The sequence below is a fragment of the Polyodon spathula genome, chromosome 11 (assembly GCF_017654505.1).
Source record: "Polyodon spathula isolate WHYD16114869_AA chromosome 11, ASM1765450v1, whole genome shotgun sequence".
In the NCBI taxonomy this organism is placed as follows: domain Eukaryota; kingdom Metazoa; phylum Chordata; class Actinopteri; order Acipenseriformes; family Polyodontidae; genus Polyodon; species Polyodon spathula.
The window spans coordinates 2059625-2076497 of NC_054544.1; the positions used below are offsets into that span (position 1 = coordinate 2059625).

The 16873-nt window shown below is 43.7% G+C and overlaps 1 protein-coding gene across 4 annotated transcripts in view; it reads left to right on the forward strand.

Annotated features, from left to right (window-relative positions):
- Positions 1-8587, forward strand: part of abca12 (ATP-binding cassette, sub-family A (ABC1), member 12) — a 74258-nt gene extending 65671 nt beyond the window's left edge. For 3 of the 4 annotated variants that reach the window (XM_041264839.1, XM_041264841.1, XM_041264840.1), the window contains 15 exons: positions 164-272; positions 589-643; positions 848-1025; positions 1227-1342; positions 2640-2799; positions 2957-3210; positions 3851-4052; positions 4145-4254; positions 4612-4762; positions 5100-5234; positions 5727-5830; positions 6659-6751; positions 6841-6946; positions 7505-7642; positions 8401-8587. In XM_041264839.1, coding sequence (XP_041120773.1) covers positions 164-272; positions 589-643; positions 848-1025; positions 1227-1342; positions 2640-2799; positions 2957-3210; positions 3851-4052; positions 4145-4254; positions 4612-4762; positions 5100-5234; positions 5727-5830; positions 6659-6751; positions 6841-6946; positions 7505-7642; positions 8401-8484 — 1995 coding nt within the window. In that variant the 3' untranslated portion in view covers positions 8485-8587. Of the gene's footprint in view, positions 1-163; positions 273-588; positions 644-847; positions 1026-1226; positions 1343-2639; positions 2800-2956; positions 3211-3850; positions 4053-4144; positions 4255-4611; positions 4763-5099; positions 5235-5726; positions 5831-6658; positions 6752-6840; positions 6947-7504; positions 7643-8400 lie in introns of those variants that run through there. The other variant, XM_041264842.1, reaches the window with a different exon arrangement.
- The last annotated feature ends 8286 nt before the right edge of the window (positions 8588-16873 follow it).

The window sequence follows — 16873 nt, forward strand, 5'->3', positions numbered from 1 at the left end:
ATACGGTTCAGCCAGGAAATGTGAAAAGATTCTTGGAAATAGGCATTATAATGTGTGAAAATCCGCCATGGCAAGCTGCCATATCATTTTAACATACTGTACTCGCATGCAGTAATAACACCAATGGAGAATACTGTAAGGACTGTATTTGTTTTATTTGTAGGTCTGGTACAACCCTGAAGGGTACCACACAATGCCAGCCTACCTGAACAGCCTTGATAACTTCATTCTTAGGGCCAACCTGCCCCCTGGTGTGGATCCACAGAAGTACGGTAAGGCCTCATCTTCTACTGATTTACACATATCTGAGAGGTTGCTGCAGATCAAAGACGTTTTGTCCCCTCATTGGAGTGATGCAGTGCAGGTGATTCCAGCAGTCTTACACATGTTCTGGATTTACACTCGCCCTGGTTATACCTTTTAGAATTATTGTTTTAGGCTAATAACTGAACATATATATATATATATATATATATATATATATATATATATATATATATATATATATATATATATATATATATATATATAATTAGTTCTTGCATGTAGGAAACATAATGTTTCTCTTGTTTTCTTTTTACATTACAGCTATTTCTGTGTACAGCCAACCATATTCAGTAGGTGTCCTACAGGAGGATACTGTGTAAGTATACAGGGTTGCAGCCACTGTCTCTCCCGCTCAGGGTTCAGTCTCGCCGCCCCTCCCTCTGTCTCTCCCGCTCAGGGTTCAGTCTCGCCGCCCCTCCCTCTGTCTCTCCCGCTCAGGGTTCAGTCTCGCCGCCCTTCCCTCTGTCTCTCCCGCTCAGGGTTCAGTCTCACCTCCCCTCTCTCGGTCTCTTCCTCTCAGGGTTCAGAGTCTGGTGGGTGTGCTGGTCGCCCTCTGCATCCTCACGGGATACTCCATCATGACAGCTAGCTTTGTTATTTACGAGGTCACAGAGTATCAGACGGGTGCCAAGCGTCTCCAGCACATTTCTGGCATTGGGGAGATCTTCTATTGGATAGTCAACTTCATCTATGATATGGTGAGCATCTAAATTTAGACGTGCAAAAATAGATGTGATTTTTTACTACTGAAAATGTAACTTTTCTCACGCATTACCTAACCATACAGGGTGATCTAGAAGCACTTGTTGATGTACAAAACCCCCTTTATTCTACTGTTACTGTTGTGTATATTTAATCAGGAGGTAACTGTCTGTGTCCACGCTGCTTATCCCTTTCAGACACTGTACATGGTCCCAGTAGCCTTGTCCATAGCTATCATTGCTGCCTTTCAACTCCCCGCCTTCAGTAGCGGACAGAACCTGGGGGCCGTGTCTCTGCTCCTGGTGCTGTTTGGGTAAGCAATTACCATGGAAACAAGGGTCCTTCAAACCCTACGTGTGCTTGACTGAGCTGTTTCATGTGAATAGTAAACTAACGTGTGGCCGGGGGATTCAAAGGGACCAAGGTTCTTTCTTCAGTTGAAGATCTTTTGGCGCTCTGATTGTATCCTTCAGTTGTGTTAATAAGCTGCTCCTGTTTCCTAGTAACTCATCACTTCAGAATCACTGCAGCAGACCACATGACCTGCAGTAAAAACACCAGGATGCAGCAGTGAATGTGTAGCACTGCATTTGAATAAGTGGCTGAACGATACCCCTGCCTCATGTTTTACTGCAGCTGCATATTCTCCTAAGGCTGTCCTGGAGTATGTGAACAAGGATCCAATTGTTTAAAAGGAATATAAATTAGTTTCCAAGTTTTTAATTAGTTCAGAAACAGTCAGGGCTTTTGATAATGCTAAATCAAATCTCAAAGATCGCAGGGCTTTCAGTAACCTAAGTGCCACCTCCATTTGTCAAATGCAAGCTAATTCGTGGTAATAAATAACAATAGAAATGAGCAGGCTGCCTCCACTCACCTGGAAATATTTAATTGCTTTTGTTCAGCTTCTCACTCTGAGAAGCTGGTGTGTCCCTTTTGGTTCTTTCTCTCCTCAGTATGTTGTACTGCATTGCCTCAGTTGACTCCAGCTCCTCAGTCAATGTGCACAAGGGACTTTTTCAGCCTGAAAAAAGAAACAAGGACCAGGGGTCACAAATGGAGTTTAGAAAAAGGGGCATTCAGAACAGAAAATAGGAGACACTTTTTTACACAGAGAATTGTGAGGGTCTGGAATCAACTCCCCAGTAATGTTGTTGAAGCTGACACCCTGGGATCCTTCAAGAAGCTGCTTGATGAGATTTTGGGATCAATAAGCTACTAACAACCAAACGAGCAAGATGGGCCGAATGGCCTCCTCTCGTTTGTAAACTTTCTTATGTTCTTATAATACAAGTAAATAAATAAATAAACAGACAAACAAAAAAAAACTAAACAAAAAAAGCAGCCAAGTGTTGAATAAAGAGAGTCATCATTTAGCCAAATACTTTCTTTCTTTCCTTCCAATTAGCAGACTTGTCTGAAAGATCTTGAGTTGGGTTTCCGATGGAAAATATGATGATTAAAATATTTTGAACAAAAAAACAATATCATCAAAGAAACATTGTATTTTTTCTTTTCTTTTACACAATGTAACATTATTGTTATCAATAAAAATGTGTGTGATACTGTAGTAAACAGCAGCCTGATAAATGCTTTGCTCGTCTCCTCAGCTTCGGGACGTTCCCGTGGATGTATCTCCTGGCCGGTATCTTCAAGAACGCGGAGATGGCTTTCATCTGTTATGTCTCCATCAACCTGTTCATCGCCATCAACACCATCATCTCCACCTCGGTGGTCTACTTCCTGTCTGAGCTAAAGAAAGACAACTTGGTAAGTAATGCCAGGAGTGAAGAGTCTGATAAGAGACAAACTCTGTCCATGTGCCGGGCCCCAGCCTGTCAGTGCTGTTCTGCGGTACAGATGTACAGCTTGGGTGCTAATCTCACTGACTGACGGGACTGACCTCCCTCTGCTTTCCCCTCCACAGAACATTAAAGAGGTGTACAATGTGATGAGCTACGTGTTCCTGATCTTCCCGCAGTTCAGCTTCGGGAACGGCCTGATGGAGCTGTCCCGCATGCAGTTACAGGTGGATATTCTGACTGTGTTCGGGATCGACAGCTATACAAGCCCCTTCGACATGGACGTCCTCGGGTGGATGTTTGTAGCGTTGGCCGTCCAGGGCAGCTTCTGCTTCCTGCTGAGGCTGCTGCTCAACACCTGGCTGCTGCGCAAGATAAGGTAGGCCCTGACAAGGTCAAGGGGCCCTGTCGTTAACACTCTGAGGAAATAAGTCTCCTAATGCAAAGTGGTTTCACCCATTCCTGGTTTTGTTAGTAGCTTGATTAGCCAAAGTGTACAGTGAACAAACTCAGATGTGTTTTATTAAACTCCTAATAAAATCAGGAATGGATCAAAGCTATGCAATAGGAGTCTGGGGTAACTACTAAATGCCTAGTTTTAGCATCTTTGGTTACACAGAAATCCCAGCAGCTTTACTGATACAATAGTACTGAACAATCCAGAGGTAGAAGGGTACCCCAGTATTTTGAAAATGGTACCTCAATGGTTTGGTACGACTTTGAATTACTAAGGTGCCATATGCTGGTTGCTATCAGTGGCACTGTGACATTTCCAGACGTGTGTTATCTGTGATCTGCTAATGTTTCTGACTGGCTTTCTCCAGTGTATTAGACGGGTATCATAATGGGGTCTCAGGGGGATTGTTGTCAGTAAGGGTATGCACCTGAAACTTCTGTATTTAAATGGGTAGTGAAGAAACTTTAATTGATAGTCTGAAAGTCAAGTTGTTATACGTTGTGTAATGGTACTGTCTACCGATGGCTAGCACTTGACCCGCCCCTCTCTTGACCCTCCCCAGGATCTTGATGTGCAGGATGAGAGCAGTGATGTTCCATGCTCCGGATGAGGACCCCGATGTGAAGGCAGAGCAGGACAGAGTGGACAGCGGTCAAGCCAGCGGAGACCTGCTGCAGCTCAACAAGCTTTGCAAACTGTATCAGAACATCCACAAGAAAGTGCTGGCGGTCAATAACATCTCTGTGGGCATCCCTGCTGGAGAGGTAAGAGCGCAGGCTCGTCCACACTATACTGCATGTGTGTGCTTTACACTGTTGGTCTGGGACTCAACAGAAGCCTTTGTCACCCATACCAGTGCTTTGGGCTGCTCGGTGTGAACGGAGCAGGGAAGACAACCACCTTTAAGATGCTGACGGCTGAGATCTTCCCTTCCAATGGAAACGCACTCGTCAAGGACACGAATGGGTATCTATTGCTTGAACATTTGATTTATAGAAGAGATATACTGTTACAAGACGTGATAAGATATTCAATAGAGTTTGGAATATAGGAGCTAACCTGGCTCGGCTGCTGTGGGGTTTGTTTTTCTTGTTTTTTCTTTGGTTGACGAGGATCAGGAAAGGACCAGGACTCTTGTTAGCTTTATGTTTGAAATATAGAATGCAAGGAGGGTATAGGGTGTCAGAAAATACAGCAAAAGATGGTGCAAGGAAGTGTTTTGGGGTGGTAAAGAAAGGGAAATCTATGAACTTGGATGCCTAATATTAATATGTTAGTCAACTGTTGGCTCTAAAGCTGAACATTCACTGGGTTTGATTGCAGGAGCACAGTGGACATCATGGACGGCAGCATGGAAGGGATCAATATTGGCTACTGCCCGCAGGTGGATGCTCTGGATGATCTGCTGACAGGAGAGGAGCACCTGTACTACTACGCCAGGATCCGCGGCATTCCCAGCCAACAAATTCACAGCGTAAGCAAACTGAGATCTCTGCAAAGCTTACCCAATTGTGAGATAAAGAAAGGCTGTCAGTAATATATAATATCATCCACGGAGCGTTTAGAAAAGTGCTCATTGTAGTCCTGTGATTTTAGACTAAAAAGAGGAAAAACAAAAAGTGTACCTCATTAAGTTATTAAGTTTTAAGGGGCCAAAATGAGAACAAATTTTAGTTCTCTAATAAAAAAAGAAAAACAAAGAAATAGGAGACACAATTCTATTGATATTGGAGGTTTAAGTGTGATTTGTGATGACAGATTGGTGGTATTGTTGGATAATATAGATCATTCTTTGTTCTTTGCACTTCAAGGTGGTGATGTACCTCCTTCAAAGACTGGAGCTCCTTCCTCACAAAGACAAGCCCACCTGCCAATACAGCTGTGGCACCAAGAGGAAGCTCTCCACTGCCCTGGCTCTCATCGGGTCTCCTCAGATCCTGCTGCTGGTAAGGGACTGTGCACACCAGCACTGACCTCAATACCTGGGTACTGTTCCACTATGTTAAAGCTTGCAAATGTTCCTGAACACAATCTTTAACTATCTGCAGAGATCACATGTGGCAAAGTTCAGGTCACACTGAAGGGGTAGCGTGCGGCTGACACAGGCACATCTGGTGCAGTTTCACTCAGACCTGTTTTTAAGAATCGTTAAGTTAATTCTTTCATCTTGTACAAATGACTGTATTTTCATATCACCCCTCTGGGAATGAATAGTCACAGCAACAGATACTTAAATCTGCATGGGCAGCACTCTTTCAATTAATTCAGTGTTGCTCCATTCAAACAATTATTGTCACTGCATGACTGAACGAGTCGCTGAAGGCTGTATCTTAGCAATCCCCTGTGGTAGAGTACGTCTATCAGATTGTGTTTCATCTCATCCACTCCTTTTTTTCATTGAGAGCAGCCCATGGTAACTATTTCCTCTTTACCCAAAGGATGAACCAAGCTCTGGGATGGATCCCAGATCCAAACGTCATCTCTGGAACATCATTTCAGAGGAACTGAAAGAGAAGTGTGCTGTGGTTCTAACCTCCCACAGGTAGGAGGCACTGTGATATCATTCACCCGAAGATTACATTTAAGTACAAACTTCTAGCAGTTGACGTTGTTGTGGTAATAACAGTAACCAAAGTTTTTTTTTGTTTTTTTTTTTACAGTTTTAACAGTTTTCAGGTTGATAGTACATGAAGTAATACCTTTTAATGAGATAAGGACATTCGTTAGTCTACTGTTACAACATACTGTCAAAAAAATTAAAAATAAAACAATTGGCGTAACAAAAATCAGGAGAAATAGTTTGTTTAATTTGTTTGGAAATTTTGAGGCATGTAGAATTTGGGAATTTATTCAATTTCTTTTCCCTAACGTTTCTTGTTTTCTTAAGGCAAACCACTTACTGTATATATAACAAAGATGCCAGTTTTGGTGTGTTCAATTATGGGTATTTTATGCAGGAGTAAAACTGAATGTAAAACATGGAATGTAAAAAAAAAAAAAAACGAAAAAAAAAACAAAAGTGCAAATCATACCTGAACTTAAAGATGTTCTTTACACTAAGCTTGTCTAAAATGATTTGTTATGAAAGAAACACTTAGTAATATTTAAGTAAAGGGATCATGAAATTGTATTGAATAATACTGTGTAACTGTCTAGTGTACGTGAAATGTGTTTTAGGATTTGCCCCGTGATTTCCTGGCGGATTAGAATCATAGGAGTCATACTTCCATGTGGCCTAGTTGGAAGCGAGCTGGACAGTATAAACGTTGCACTGGCGTGAAACCACAGCTAGGTGTCACAATGGGCTGAGAAAACAACAAGTCTTACAGCTGTGAGCATTGTGTCAAGTAAATATGGTCTTATTTTACAGCATGGAAGAGTGCGAGGCGCTCTGCACCAGACTGGCAATAATGGTGAAAGGACGATTCAGGTGTCTTGGTTCTCTACAGCACATCAAGAACAGGCCAGTCTCTACCCATGGGTTTTTTTTCACCTTTTATAAACTTAAATTAAAAAGAAAAGCACAGTGCTAACCCTTCCGTTTCCTTGTAGATTTGGAAGTGGCTTCACTGTGAAAATGCACCTCACGTCGAACAGCCTGGAAGTGGAACACATCACCACATTCATGCAGTCTCACTTCCCAAGCAGTTTCATGAAGGTGAGTGGCAGGTTCAGTATCACAGTGCTGTCAAGACTGTGCGGTAGCTGAGGCAGTAGAGCTGGTTCATCCCATTGGTAAGTGAAAATGTGGTGCCATTCCACCAGTGGCTCACATTCCACTGTAACCAGAAAACAACTACTATAACAGACTACTGTAATGCAACCTTGGTAAATAGATAATAATATGATAGGCTGTGCTGATCTAGATATGATAATATATATATATATATACAGTGCTCACTCTTTATAACGCTATAGTTATAAGACTGTGCTGTTAGTGTTATAGGGCTACTCTAATGGCATTATGGAGCAAATGGGAGCCACAACCCTACCGTGTTATAACGATTCCACACTATAAAAATGCTAATCTTTTCATGACGGAGTCTAAAGACAGGACATGTTAACCACTAAACAATTCCGAGGTCTTTGCAAACAAAACTGACATTTTCAAACTTGTCTGGCTGTACTTGAATGTTTCTTTGGAGTATAGGACATGATTACAGCTCTCTGTACACAAGGAACCTGTGAAATATTCCCTTTTCCTGTCTCTCCACAGGATCACCACTCTGGCATGGTGGAGTACCACGTCCCCGTGGCTCCGGGGGGCGTCGCTGATATTTTTGACCAGCTGGAGTGCAACAAAGCATCTCTGAGCATCAAACACTTTTCTGTGAGCCAAACCACACTGGATGAGGTAGGTGGCATGCTCATTCATTTCACAACATGCATGTCGATAACAGAAAGACCACTGGCAGGAGTGTCCCCATACTGATGGACTGCTACATGTTAACATGTTAACAAGCGTGACACAGTCACTCAGACAGACCAAACCAAGCCAGCTGCTTTTCTGTCCCACCCTTAACGCTAACCGTTTCTGCCTGCTTTTTAGTTCCAAAATGATCTTCTAAGGATCTCAGTGCATCCAGATCATGCTCTCTCCTGCTACAATGCTGCTCCCACCATATGCTCTCATTTCAATCAGAGCATCAGCATGGTCGCAGGAGGGAGCAAGAACTGGATACACTGGGCTGTCTAGAAGAAAAATTACTTTCTCCTGGCGAACAGTCCGTAACCTTGTTTATTTACCTGTGATGTGCAAATTAAACAAATAACAAAACTAGCAGACATATGTTGAAAAAAAAATAGTCTACGATACGGACAACATGGGATACAGCGAAGATAATGTCACGTGTTTCTTTTAAACACTGTAGGGCAGGGGTGTCCAATCCTGGTCCTGGAGGGCCGGTGTCCCTCTGGTTTGTATTACAACTATACCCTACATTACTTAATTGGGCCAATTAAGTGCTTATTAGAAGCTTAATTGGTCCATTTAGGGTATAGTTGGAACAAAAACCAGGAGGGACACCAGCCCTCCAGGATGAGGATTGGACTCCCCTGCTGTAGGGGCTTCTTTTGAAAGTTGACTGTATTTGTTTTTTTCTTTATGCTTAGGTCTTCATTAACTTTGCCAAAGAGTCGAGTGCGGAGGAATATGAAGACAACAGTGAGCTGACCAGTCAGTCTGTGAACACATAACACAGTGAAGCAGCAGAAGTCTCTACACCCCTGTGACAAAGTGCCCGCCCCTGTGTGTATTTTCTGTTATATGTTGTGTATTAATGTTGGTGTATAGTCATTGGTACATAGGATATAAACTGGTTTGTGTAACACGAGTGTATAAAATGTATATTTGTATTTTGTCACGAATATTGCACAGCACTTCATGTGCAAGTAAAACGTAATAATATGTGAGCATGGGGAATTGCACTTTATTAATTCACATGCAGTTATAATGCGACTCTAATTGAATGATTGATTCGCAATCGAGTCTCTGTACAGCTGCATAAAAGCTGCATGTTTTCACCCACTCGGGATTGAGTGTTCGGTGAGTGGAGAATGGGATTGGAGACGGAGGTAATAAATAATAAAATAATAACGTAAAGTTAAAATATCTGCTCACCGTGTTTTGTGTAGTGTTAGTCCGTTTTGTTTGTCTCTTTTGTTTTGGCGAATGTGCCGTGTCCTGTGTTTTTGTGTTTGTTACAACTGTTTATTTTCTGGCTGTCTGTTCATTTATTAAATGCTGAGCTAAACCATTCGCTCAGCTCCACCAAACTCCACCTCTCTCTGTCGTTTATTTTCTTCTGGTCTGACATCACCCACTGCAGCCGTCTTTGTGACATGTGGTGTTATCATGGGATTACCAGCACCTCCTAGATGCAGACCAGAGCAGGAACCGCAATTTCTTGTTTAAAAAAAAAATAAATAAAAAAATAACCAAAAACAAAACAAAACAAAAATGTTAGAAGACGCCGTCAGGCTGAGGGATTGGATCCAGGACAATGTCATCCGGGTCCTGTGGGGACAGGGAGCGATGGGAGGTGTATGAGAGGGAACACACCTCAAACTCCCTGGAGGAAGGTGTGGAGTTGGTCCTGGGCTGCTGTTCTGTTTATAGCTGCCTCCAGGTAGCAGAGTCTCCAGGCAGGGGGACCACAAGAGTTCAGCACCCAGACAGGGGGACCACGAGAGTCCAGAGCCCAGACGGGGAGACCAAGAGAGTCCAGCGCCCAGATGGGGGGACCGCGGGGATCCAAAGCCCAAGAGGGAGCTGTTCCCATCTCCAATAGCAGAGGGTGAGTGCCTGCTGGTATCACTTCCCCTACCGTCACCACCTGGAGGAGAGGAGCAGGTGCTTTCTCTACCTCCATCACCTTCCCCTGCAAGTGAGGGAGAGCTGCACCAGTCCCCTGCAAGTGAAGGAGAGCCACACCAGTCCCCTGCAAGTGAGGGAGAGCCTCACCAGTCCCCTGTAATAAGGGTAGACTACACACCGCTCCCACCGCCGACCGCCAGGAGACTACACGCCACTCCCACCTCCGTTGCCAGGAGACTACACGCTGCTCCCACCTCTGCCGCCAGGAGACTACACGCCTCTGCCACCTCTATCAGCAGCAGCAGAGCAGAAGGAGCTGTCTCTGCCTCCGCCACATCCATCGGCAGGAGCAGAGCAGCAGGAGCTGCCTCTGCCTCTGCCACCTCCACCAGCAGAGGGTGAATGCCTGCTGGGTTCCCGTCCACCAACAGAGGGTGAATGCCTGCTGGGTCCCCGTCCACCAGCAGAGGGTGAATGCCTGCTGGGTCCCTTTCCACCAGCAGAGGATGAATGCCTGCTGGTATCACTTCCTCCACCAGCAGAGGATGAATGCCTGCTGGTATCACTTCCCCCACCAGCAGAGGGTGAGTGCCTGCTGGGTCCCTTTCCACCAGCAGAGGATGAGTGCCTGCTAGTATCACTTGCCCCAAAGGCAGAGGATGAATGCCTGCTGGTATCACTTCCCCCACCATCACGAGGAGAGGAGCTGGAGCTGCCTCTCCCTGCACCAGAAGGACCAGGACTAGGTACTGGCGGGCCTCAGCAGCCCTTGCATAGGCTGCTGATGGAAGCATGGGGAAGAACCGCCCAGCCGCAGTGGCCGAGAAGAGGACAAACACCCGCACCCCAGCTTGTCCTGACTCCCTGCCTCGCTTCGCCCAAGGATGCCTGCCTCGCTTCGCCCAAGGATGCCTGCCTCGCTTCGCCCAAGGATGCCTGCCTCGCTTCGCCCAAGGATGCCTGCCTCGCTTCGCCCAAGGATGCCTGCCCCAAGGATGCCTGCTCTGCATCGCCTGGGGTTGCCAGCCGCTCTGCATCGCCTGGGGTTGCCAGCCGCTCTGCATCGCCTGGGGTTGCCAGCCGCTCTGCATCGCCTGGGGTTGCCAGCCGCTCAGCATCGCCTGGGGTTGCCAGCCGCTCAGCATCGCCTGGGGTCGCTAGAACTGCTTTGTCAGGCTCTGCTTGGCTGGAGGGGTCAGTGTGGCCGGAGCCCCACCAGAGGGAGCTGCCGGCTATGAAAAAGGGGGGAGAGGTCAGGAGACCACCTTTACCTGCGGCAATTTTGCTGCAGGAGTTCTGGGGGCTGGAGTCCCCCCAGAGGGAGCTGCCGGCTATAAAGGGGGGAGAGGTTAGGAGACCACCTTCCCCCGCACCAGTTTCACTGCCGGAGATCTTGGGGGAGGTCTGGAGACCACCAACCACAGCCTTGCTACTGGAAACATTGCTGTCCATCAACCCCTTAACGTCCCTGTTCTTGGCCCAGGACTCTCAGCGAGACCTTTGGGATTTTAAGGGGGGAGGTGGTCATTGAGGCCATGTGTGCTTTGCACAAGGGGCGGTATATGTGGCAAAGTGCCCACCCCTGTGTGTATTTTCTGTTATATGTTGTGTGTTAATGTTGGTGTATAGTCATTGGTACACGGGACATAAACGAGGCTGTGTAACATGAGTGTTTAAAATGTATATTTGTATTTTGTCACGAGGATTGCACAGCACTTCATGTGCAAGTAAAACATAGTAATATGTGAGCATGGGGAATTGCACTTTATTAATTCACATGCAGTTGTAATGCGACTCTAATTGAATGATTGATTCGCAATCGAGTCTCAGTACAGCTGCATAAAAGCTACATGTTTTCACCCACTCCTGGTTGGGTGTTCGGTGAGTGGAGAACGGGATTGGAGACGGAGGTAATAAATAATAAAATAATAACGTAAAGTTAAAATATCTGCTCACTGTGTTTTGTGTAGTGTTAGTCCGTTTTGTTTGTCTCTTTTGTTTTGGCGAATGTGCCGTGTCCTGTGTTTTTGTGTTTGTTACAACCATTTATTTTCTGGCTGTCTGTTCATTTATTAAATGCTGAGCGAAACCATTCACTCAGCTCCACCAAACTCCACCTCTCTCTGTCGTTTATTTCCTGTTTCTGGTCTGACGTCACCCACTGCAGCCATCTTTGTGACAGCCCCTCAAGCCAAACAAAGGAACTCATGATTGGCTCTTTCATTTTTTTTTTTTTTTTTTTTTGCACAATTCTTGATCAAATTTGTTTTTATTAAACTGAAGAGTTTTTTTTTTTCTTCCTGTCATTTAATTGTTTTAAGTTGTTTAGAAATGCTGCACTGTATTTGAGATTACTCTTTGGATCCTCGTGATGGGTACTGGGGTGCTTCAAAACAAGGCTACTGGAAACACAATCATACATGCAGAAGCACTGTGTTCTACTTAATCAACCCAAAGAATACTAACAACATTACTGCTCTTATTTCCGTTATTTACAGTGACAAGTGAGCTGCAAAGAAGGAAGTCTGACAATCAGTGAATTTTTTTTTTTTTTAAATTACATTTGTATTTCAATTTATTTAACCATTTAAAATACACAAATTATGACTGGATATCCCTGTTAAAAAGTTTGCTGCAGTACATAAAAAGCATAGCAAAGTATAATATAACATTGATATACTACTGTGATAGAATGGTAAGGCAGTATTGGTAAAATGGAAAAGCCTGACAAATGCAATATACAATGGCAAGCTTTTATAAGGGAGTATATTATTTAATATTCCACTTTTGTATTGGAACATAAGAAAGTTTACAAACAAGAGGAGGCCATTCAGCCCATCTTGCTCGTTTGGTTGTTAGTAGCTTATTGATCCCAGAATCTCATCAAGCAGCTTCTTGAAGGATCCCAGGGTGTCAGCGTCAACAACATTACTGGGGAGATGGTTCCAGAAAAAAAAGTGCCTCCTATTTTCTGGTCTGAATGCCCCTTTACCTAATCTCCATTTGTGACCCCTGGCCCTTGCTTCTTTTTTTTAGGTCAAAAAAGTCCCCTGGGGTGACAATACGTTTTAGAATTAGAAGTCTTCTTGTTCAAGACTGAATAGATTCAATTCTTTAAACCATATGACATGCCTTTTAAACCTGGAATAATTCTGGACTCTGTTCTTTGCACTCATTCTAGAGCAGCAATATCCTTTTTGTAGTGAGGTGACCAGAACTGAACACAATATACTAGATGAGGTCTTACTAATGCATTGTAAAGTTTTAACATTACTTCCCTTGATTTAAATTCAACACTTTTTACTATATAGCCAAGCCTCTTGTTGGCCTTTTTTTACAACTTCCCCACATTGTCTAGATGAAGACATTTCTGAGTCAACATAAATTCCTAGGTCTTTTTCATAGACTACTTCTTCAATTTTAGTATCTCGCTTATGATAGTTATAATGCATATTTATATTGCCTGCATGCAGTACCTTACACTTTTCTCTATTAAATGTCATTTGCCATGTGTCTGCCCAGTTCTGAATCTTGTCTAGATCATTTTGAATGACCTTTGCTGCTGCAACAGTATTTGCCACTCCTCCTATTTTTGTGTCGTCTGCAAATTTAATTTTGAGATTTCTCCTCTAATCAGTACTTTCTGTTTTCTACATGTTAACCACTTCCTAATCCATGTGCATGCATTTCCTGCGTTCGGTTTGAGAATTAAGCTTTTATGTATTCATTTGTACTAACATACTGTTCTGCTTGATTAATTACTGATCAGTGGTTTGGTAAAGCTATTTTTTCATGGCAGTGTCCTAGGATTTATTACCTCCTCTAGTGCATAGGCAGTACTGTTTAAAACATGCCTATATCATGTAACCACACAGTCTGTTTATCCCAAACATTAGGAAGCTGCTGCATTGGCAAAGCACTCCTGCACAGCATTCTTGATAAGTGTGTTCTCAAATAGAATCCAGACTGGAACCTGATTCAAACTTCCATTCGGGAATCCTCACAGCACTCCAGTGTTTCAGCATTCCCAACACCTGCTACAACCCTGCTAGTTTTACTTGATATTTAACTGTAATTATTTATGATATAGAATTATTGCAAAAAGTATATTTTATTCAATACAAACTATGTATTTTGCAAAAACGTTAATAGTGTCAGTTATTTATATGTGTGTCCATATTTAGTTTTTTCTTTCTGACATCATTCTGATAAGAAGAGGGGATACAAGCATTGCTTTATTGCTTTGCCCTACTCTGAGACAAAGGCTACAAAGTTTTACTTCTTTCAGAAAAGTTGTCTATGTTGTGCATATCAGTAGAAAGTGGAGGTTGAAGCAACCAAGCCAGCTCTGAGAGCTGAAGCAGAGAGGAGTTCAACCCTTCAAACACACGCTCTGAGAGATGAAGCAGAGAGGAGTTCAACCCTTTCAAACACACGCTCTGAGAGCTGAAGCAAAGAGGAGTTCAACCCTTTCAAACACGCTCTGAGAGCTGAAGCAGAGAGGAGTTCAACCCTTTCAAACACACGCTCTGAGAGCTGAAGCAGAGAGTTCAACCCTTTCAAACACACGCTCTGAGAGCTGAAGCAGAAAGTTCAACCCTTTCATTCACACTGTGGAAAGGTGGGGGAATTCACTGACACAGGAGACAGAAAAGTGTATTTGGACCACCACACAGGTTTTATTTTCTTTTCTAATTTTTTTTTTTTTTAGTCTGCAGAGGGCGCTGGTGTTTGTGGCCTGCCTACCAACTATGGTAAACAGGACCACAGGAATACCAAAGGAGGTAAACAATTCAGGTGTGGGCGCACTCGCAGGTGCTCAAAAGAATAACACTATGTAACACAATTTTTGTTCCTGGGTAGTAAGTGTTATTTTCTAATTGCTTATGCCTCAAAAGTATAGAAAATGGCTATTATTCCCCACAAACTTTGCTTTTGTGACCAGGACAGTGATATTTTGAAATTTACCTATTTCCAATGAGAAAATGATCTTTTCGTTCACATAAAGTCAGAAAAAAACAACATATCCAAATTAACATGTATTTATACTAAAGTAATACAAAAATGACTACAAAAGATTTAGAAGTGAGTAGTATTTCGGGATTTACGATTATACTGTAGATCACTTTCACGAATCAGCCCCCAAATGTAGTCTTCCATCATGTTCTCGTTATACTGTCCTTGGTAGCGGCGTTCAAAGTCCAGTCTATCCTGGTGGAAGTGCTTGCCTTGCTTCCCATGTTATCCTTGAATTTATCAAGATGAGCATCAAGGATATGGACTTTGAGGGACATCCTACAGCCCATTGTGCCGTAGTTCTTCACCAGAGTCTCAACCAGCTCCACATAGTTTTCGGCCTTGTGATTGTCCAGGAAGCCCCGAACCACTGCGACAAAACTGTTCCAAGCCGCTTTCTCCTTACTAGTGAGCTTCTTGGGGAATTCATTGCACTCCAGGATCTTCTTTATCTGTGGTCCAATGAAGACAACGGCTTTGACCTTTGCCTCAGACAGCTTAGGGAAGAAGTCTTGAAGGTACTTGAAGGCTGCCAACTCCTTATCTAGAGCTCTGACAAATTGTTTCATAAGGCCCAATTTGATGTGCAGTGGTGGCATCAGCACCTTCCGGGGGTCCACCAGTGGCTCCCACTTGACGTTGTTCCTCCCCACAGAGAACTCGGTCCGCTGTGGCCAGTCCCGCCTGTGGTAGTGCGCCTTGGTGTCCCTGCTGTCCCAAAGGCAAAGATAGCAGGGAAACTTGGTAAAACCGCCTTGGAGACCCATCAGGAATGCCACCATTGCAGCCTCTTGATGCCATCTCAGATATGTATCCACTTAGGCAGCTGGAACTAAACCGAACTGGTGGGCTTAAGGTCCCTGTATTTATACTACTATTTATATTACTGGAAAGTTCTAGAAAGTTCTAGAAGTTACTCCCAAGTTTACTCAGCACTGAATCTATCTGGAATGTTCCCGGAAAATAGGTAAATTTCAAAATATCACTGTCCTGGTCACAAAAGCAAAGTTTGTGGGGAATAATAATTTTCTATACTTTTGAGGCATAAGCAATTAGGAAATAACACTTACTACCCAGGAACCAAAAAAAAAAAAATGTTACACGGTGTAATCAAAACAAAAGGTGAAAGAAAAAAGGAAAATAAAACACAGTAATCAAACTACAAATAAAAGGTTCTGCACTTGGCAGCATCACCCCGGCCGTCGCTACTTGCACAGCCCGGGTCTCCGTCCTACTCTTTGCTGTTCCCTCAACTATTTTTGCACACTATCGGGGTCTGCCCAATGATTCCCCGCTGTCTCTCTCGCTATCTCTTTGGTTTCTTATTGTTGAGTTTCTGTTTATTTTCTTTTCCGTTTGTCCACGGTAGGGTCTAGCCATGCTTCCGCTGGCTTGACCTGGTCTAGAGGGGTAGATCTAAGGAAACAACAAAGTATTCATTTATAGCCCAGCAATATGCCCAAGGCCCACCTCCCAGCCACTCGGAGAGAGAGAAAGCCCACACACCCGCTGTGTCACTGCCATGACAGGCAGGCGGATCCCATGGTGTTGCTGCCCTCTTCCTGCAACATCGTGCATATGTCAGATGACCAGTCCAGGTCTCCCCTGTTACACACACACTTTGCTTACTTCCTTTCCTTTCTTTAGGTCTACACTTCACAAAGCCAGTGCGTGTACTAGATCTGTGCAAAAGCAACTGAAAGCACTTAGTACCCTTGGAAAAGTTTACCATTACAAAAGCATAGCAAAGTGTAATAAAGCATAGGTGAACATAGTACAGGACTGTGAGGTATAGTAAAGCATATTTAGAAACCTGGCAAATCAGGGTACACTATGAGGAAAGCATGGTAAAATAGCATAGATTCCATGAGAAAATAACATGGTAATCTTTTATAAAGGTAACCAATAGGGAAAGATGACAACTGACAGCTTAAAATCAGTAATTATAACATGCCATTACCAGAACGATGACCCACGGTGTGTGTTAGCTTTAACTTGAGTGTATGCATGAGTTGTAATGCCCAGTACAGTGAGTGCAACGTACACTACATGCCAGTACGTGAGAAAGCACCCTGTCTGAACCCCACTCACTGTATCCTCACATCCTCTGCTTCTGTGTGTTTCTCATCCTAGCTTCCTCCGAGGAATCAATCACAGCAGCTGCAAGATTAATAAGGATGAATCAGGCTCAGTGGTGGGTGGTTCAGTCATAAAATGTCAGCGAGTCTTATAAACTGCTGTTGGCGACTTTAC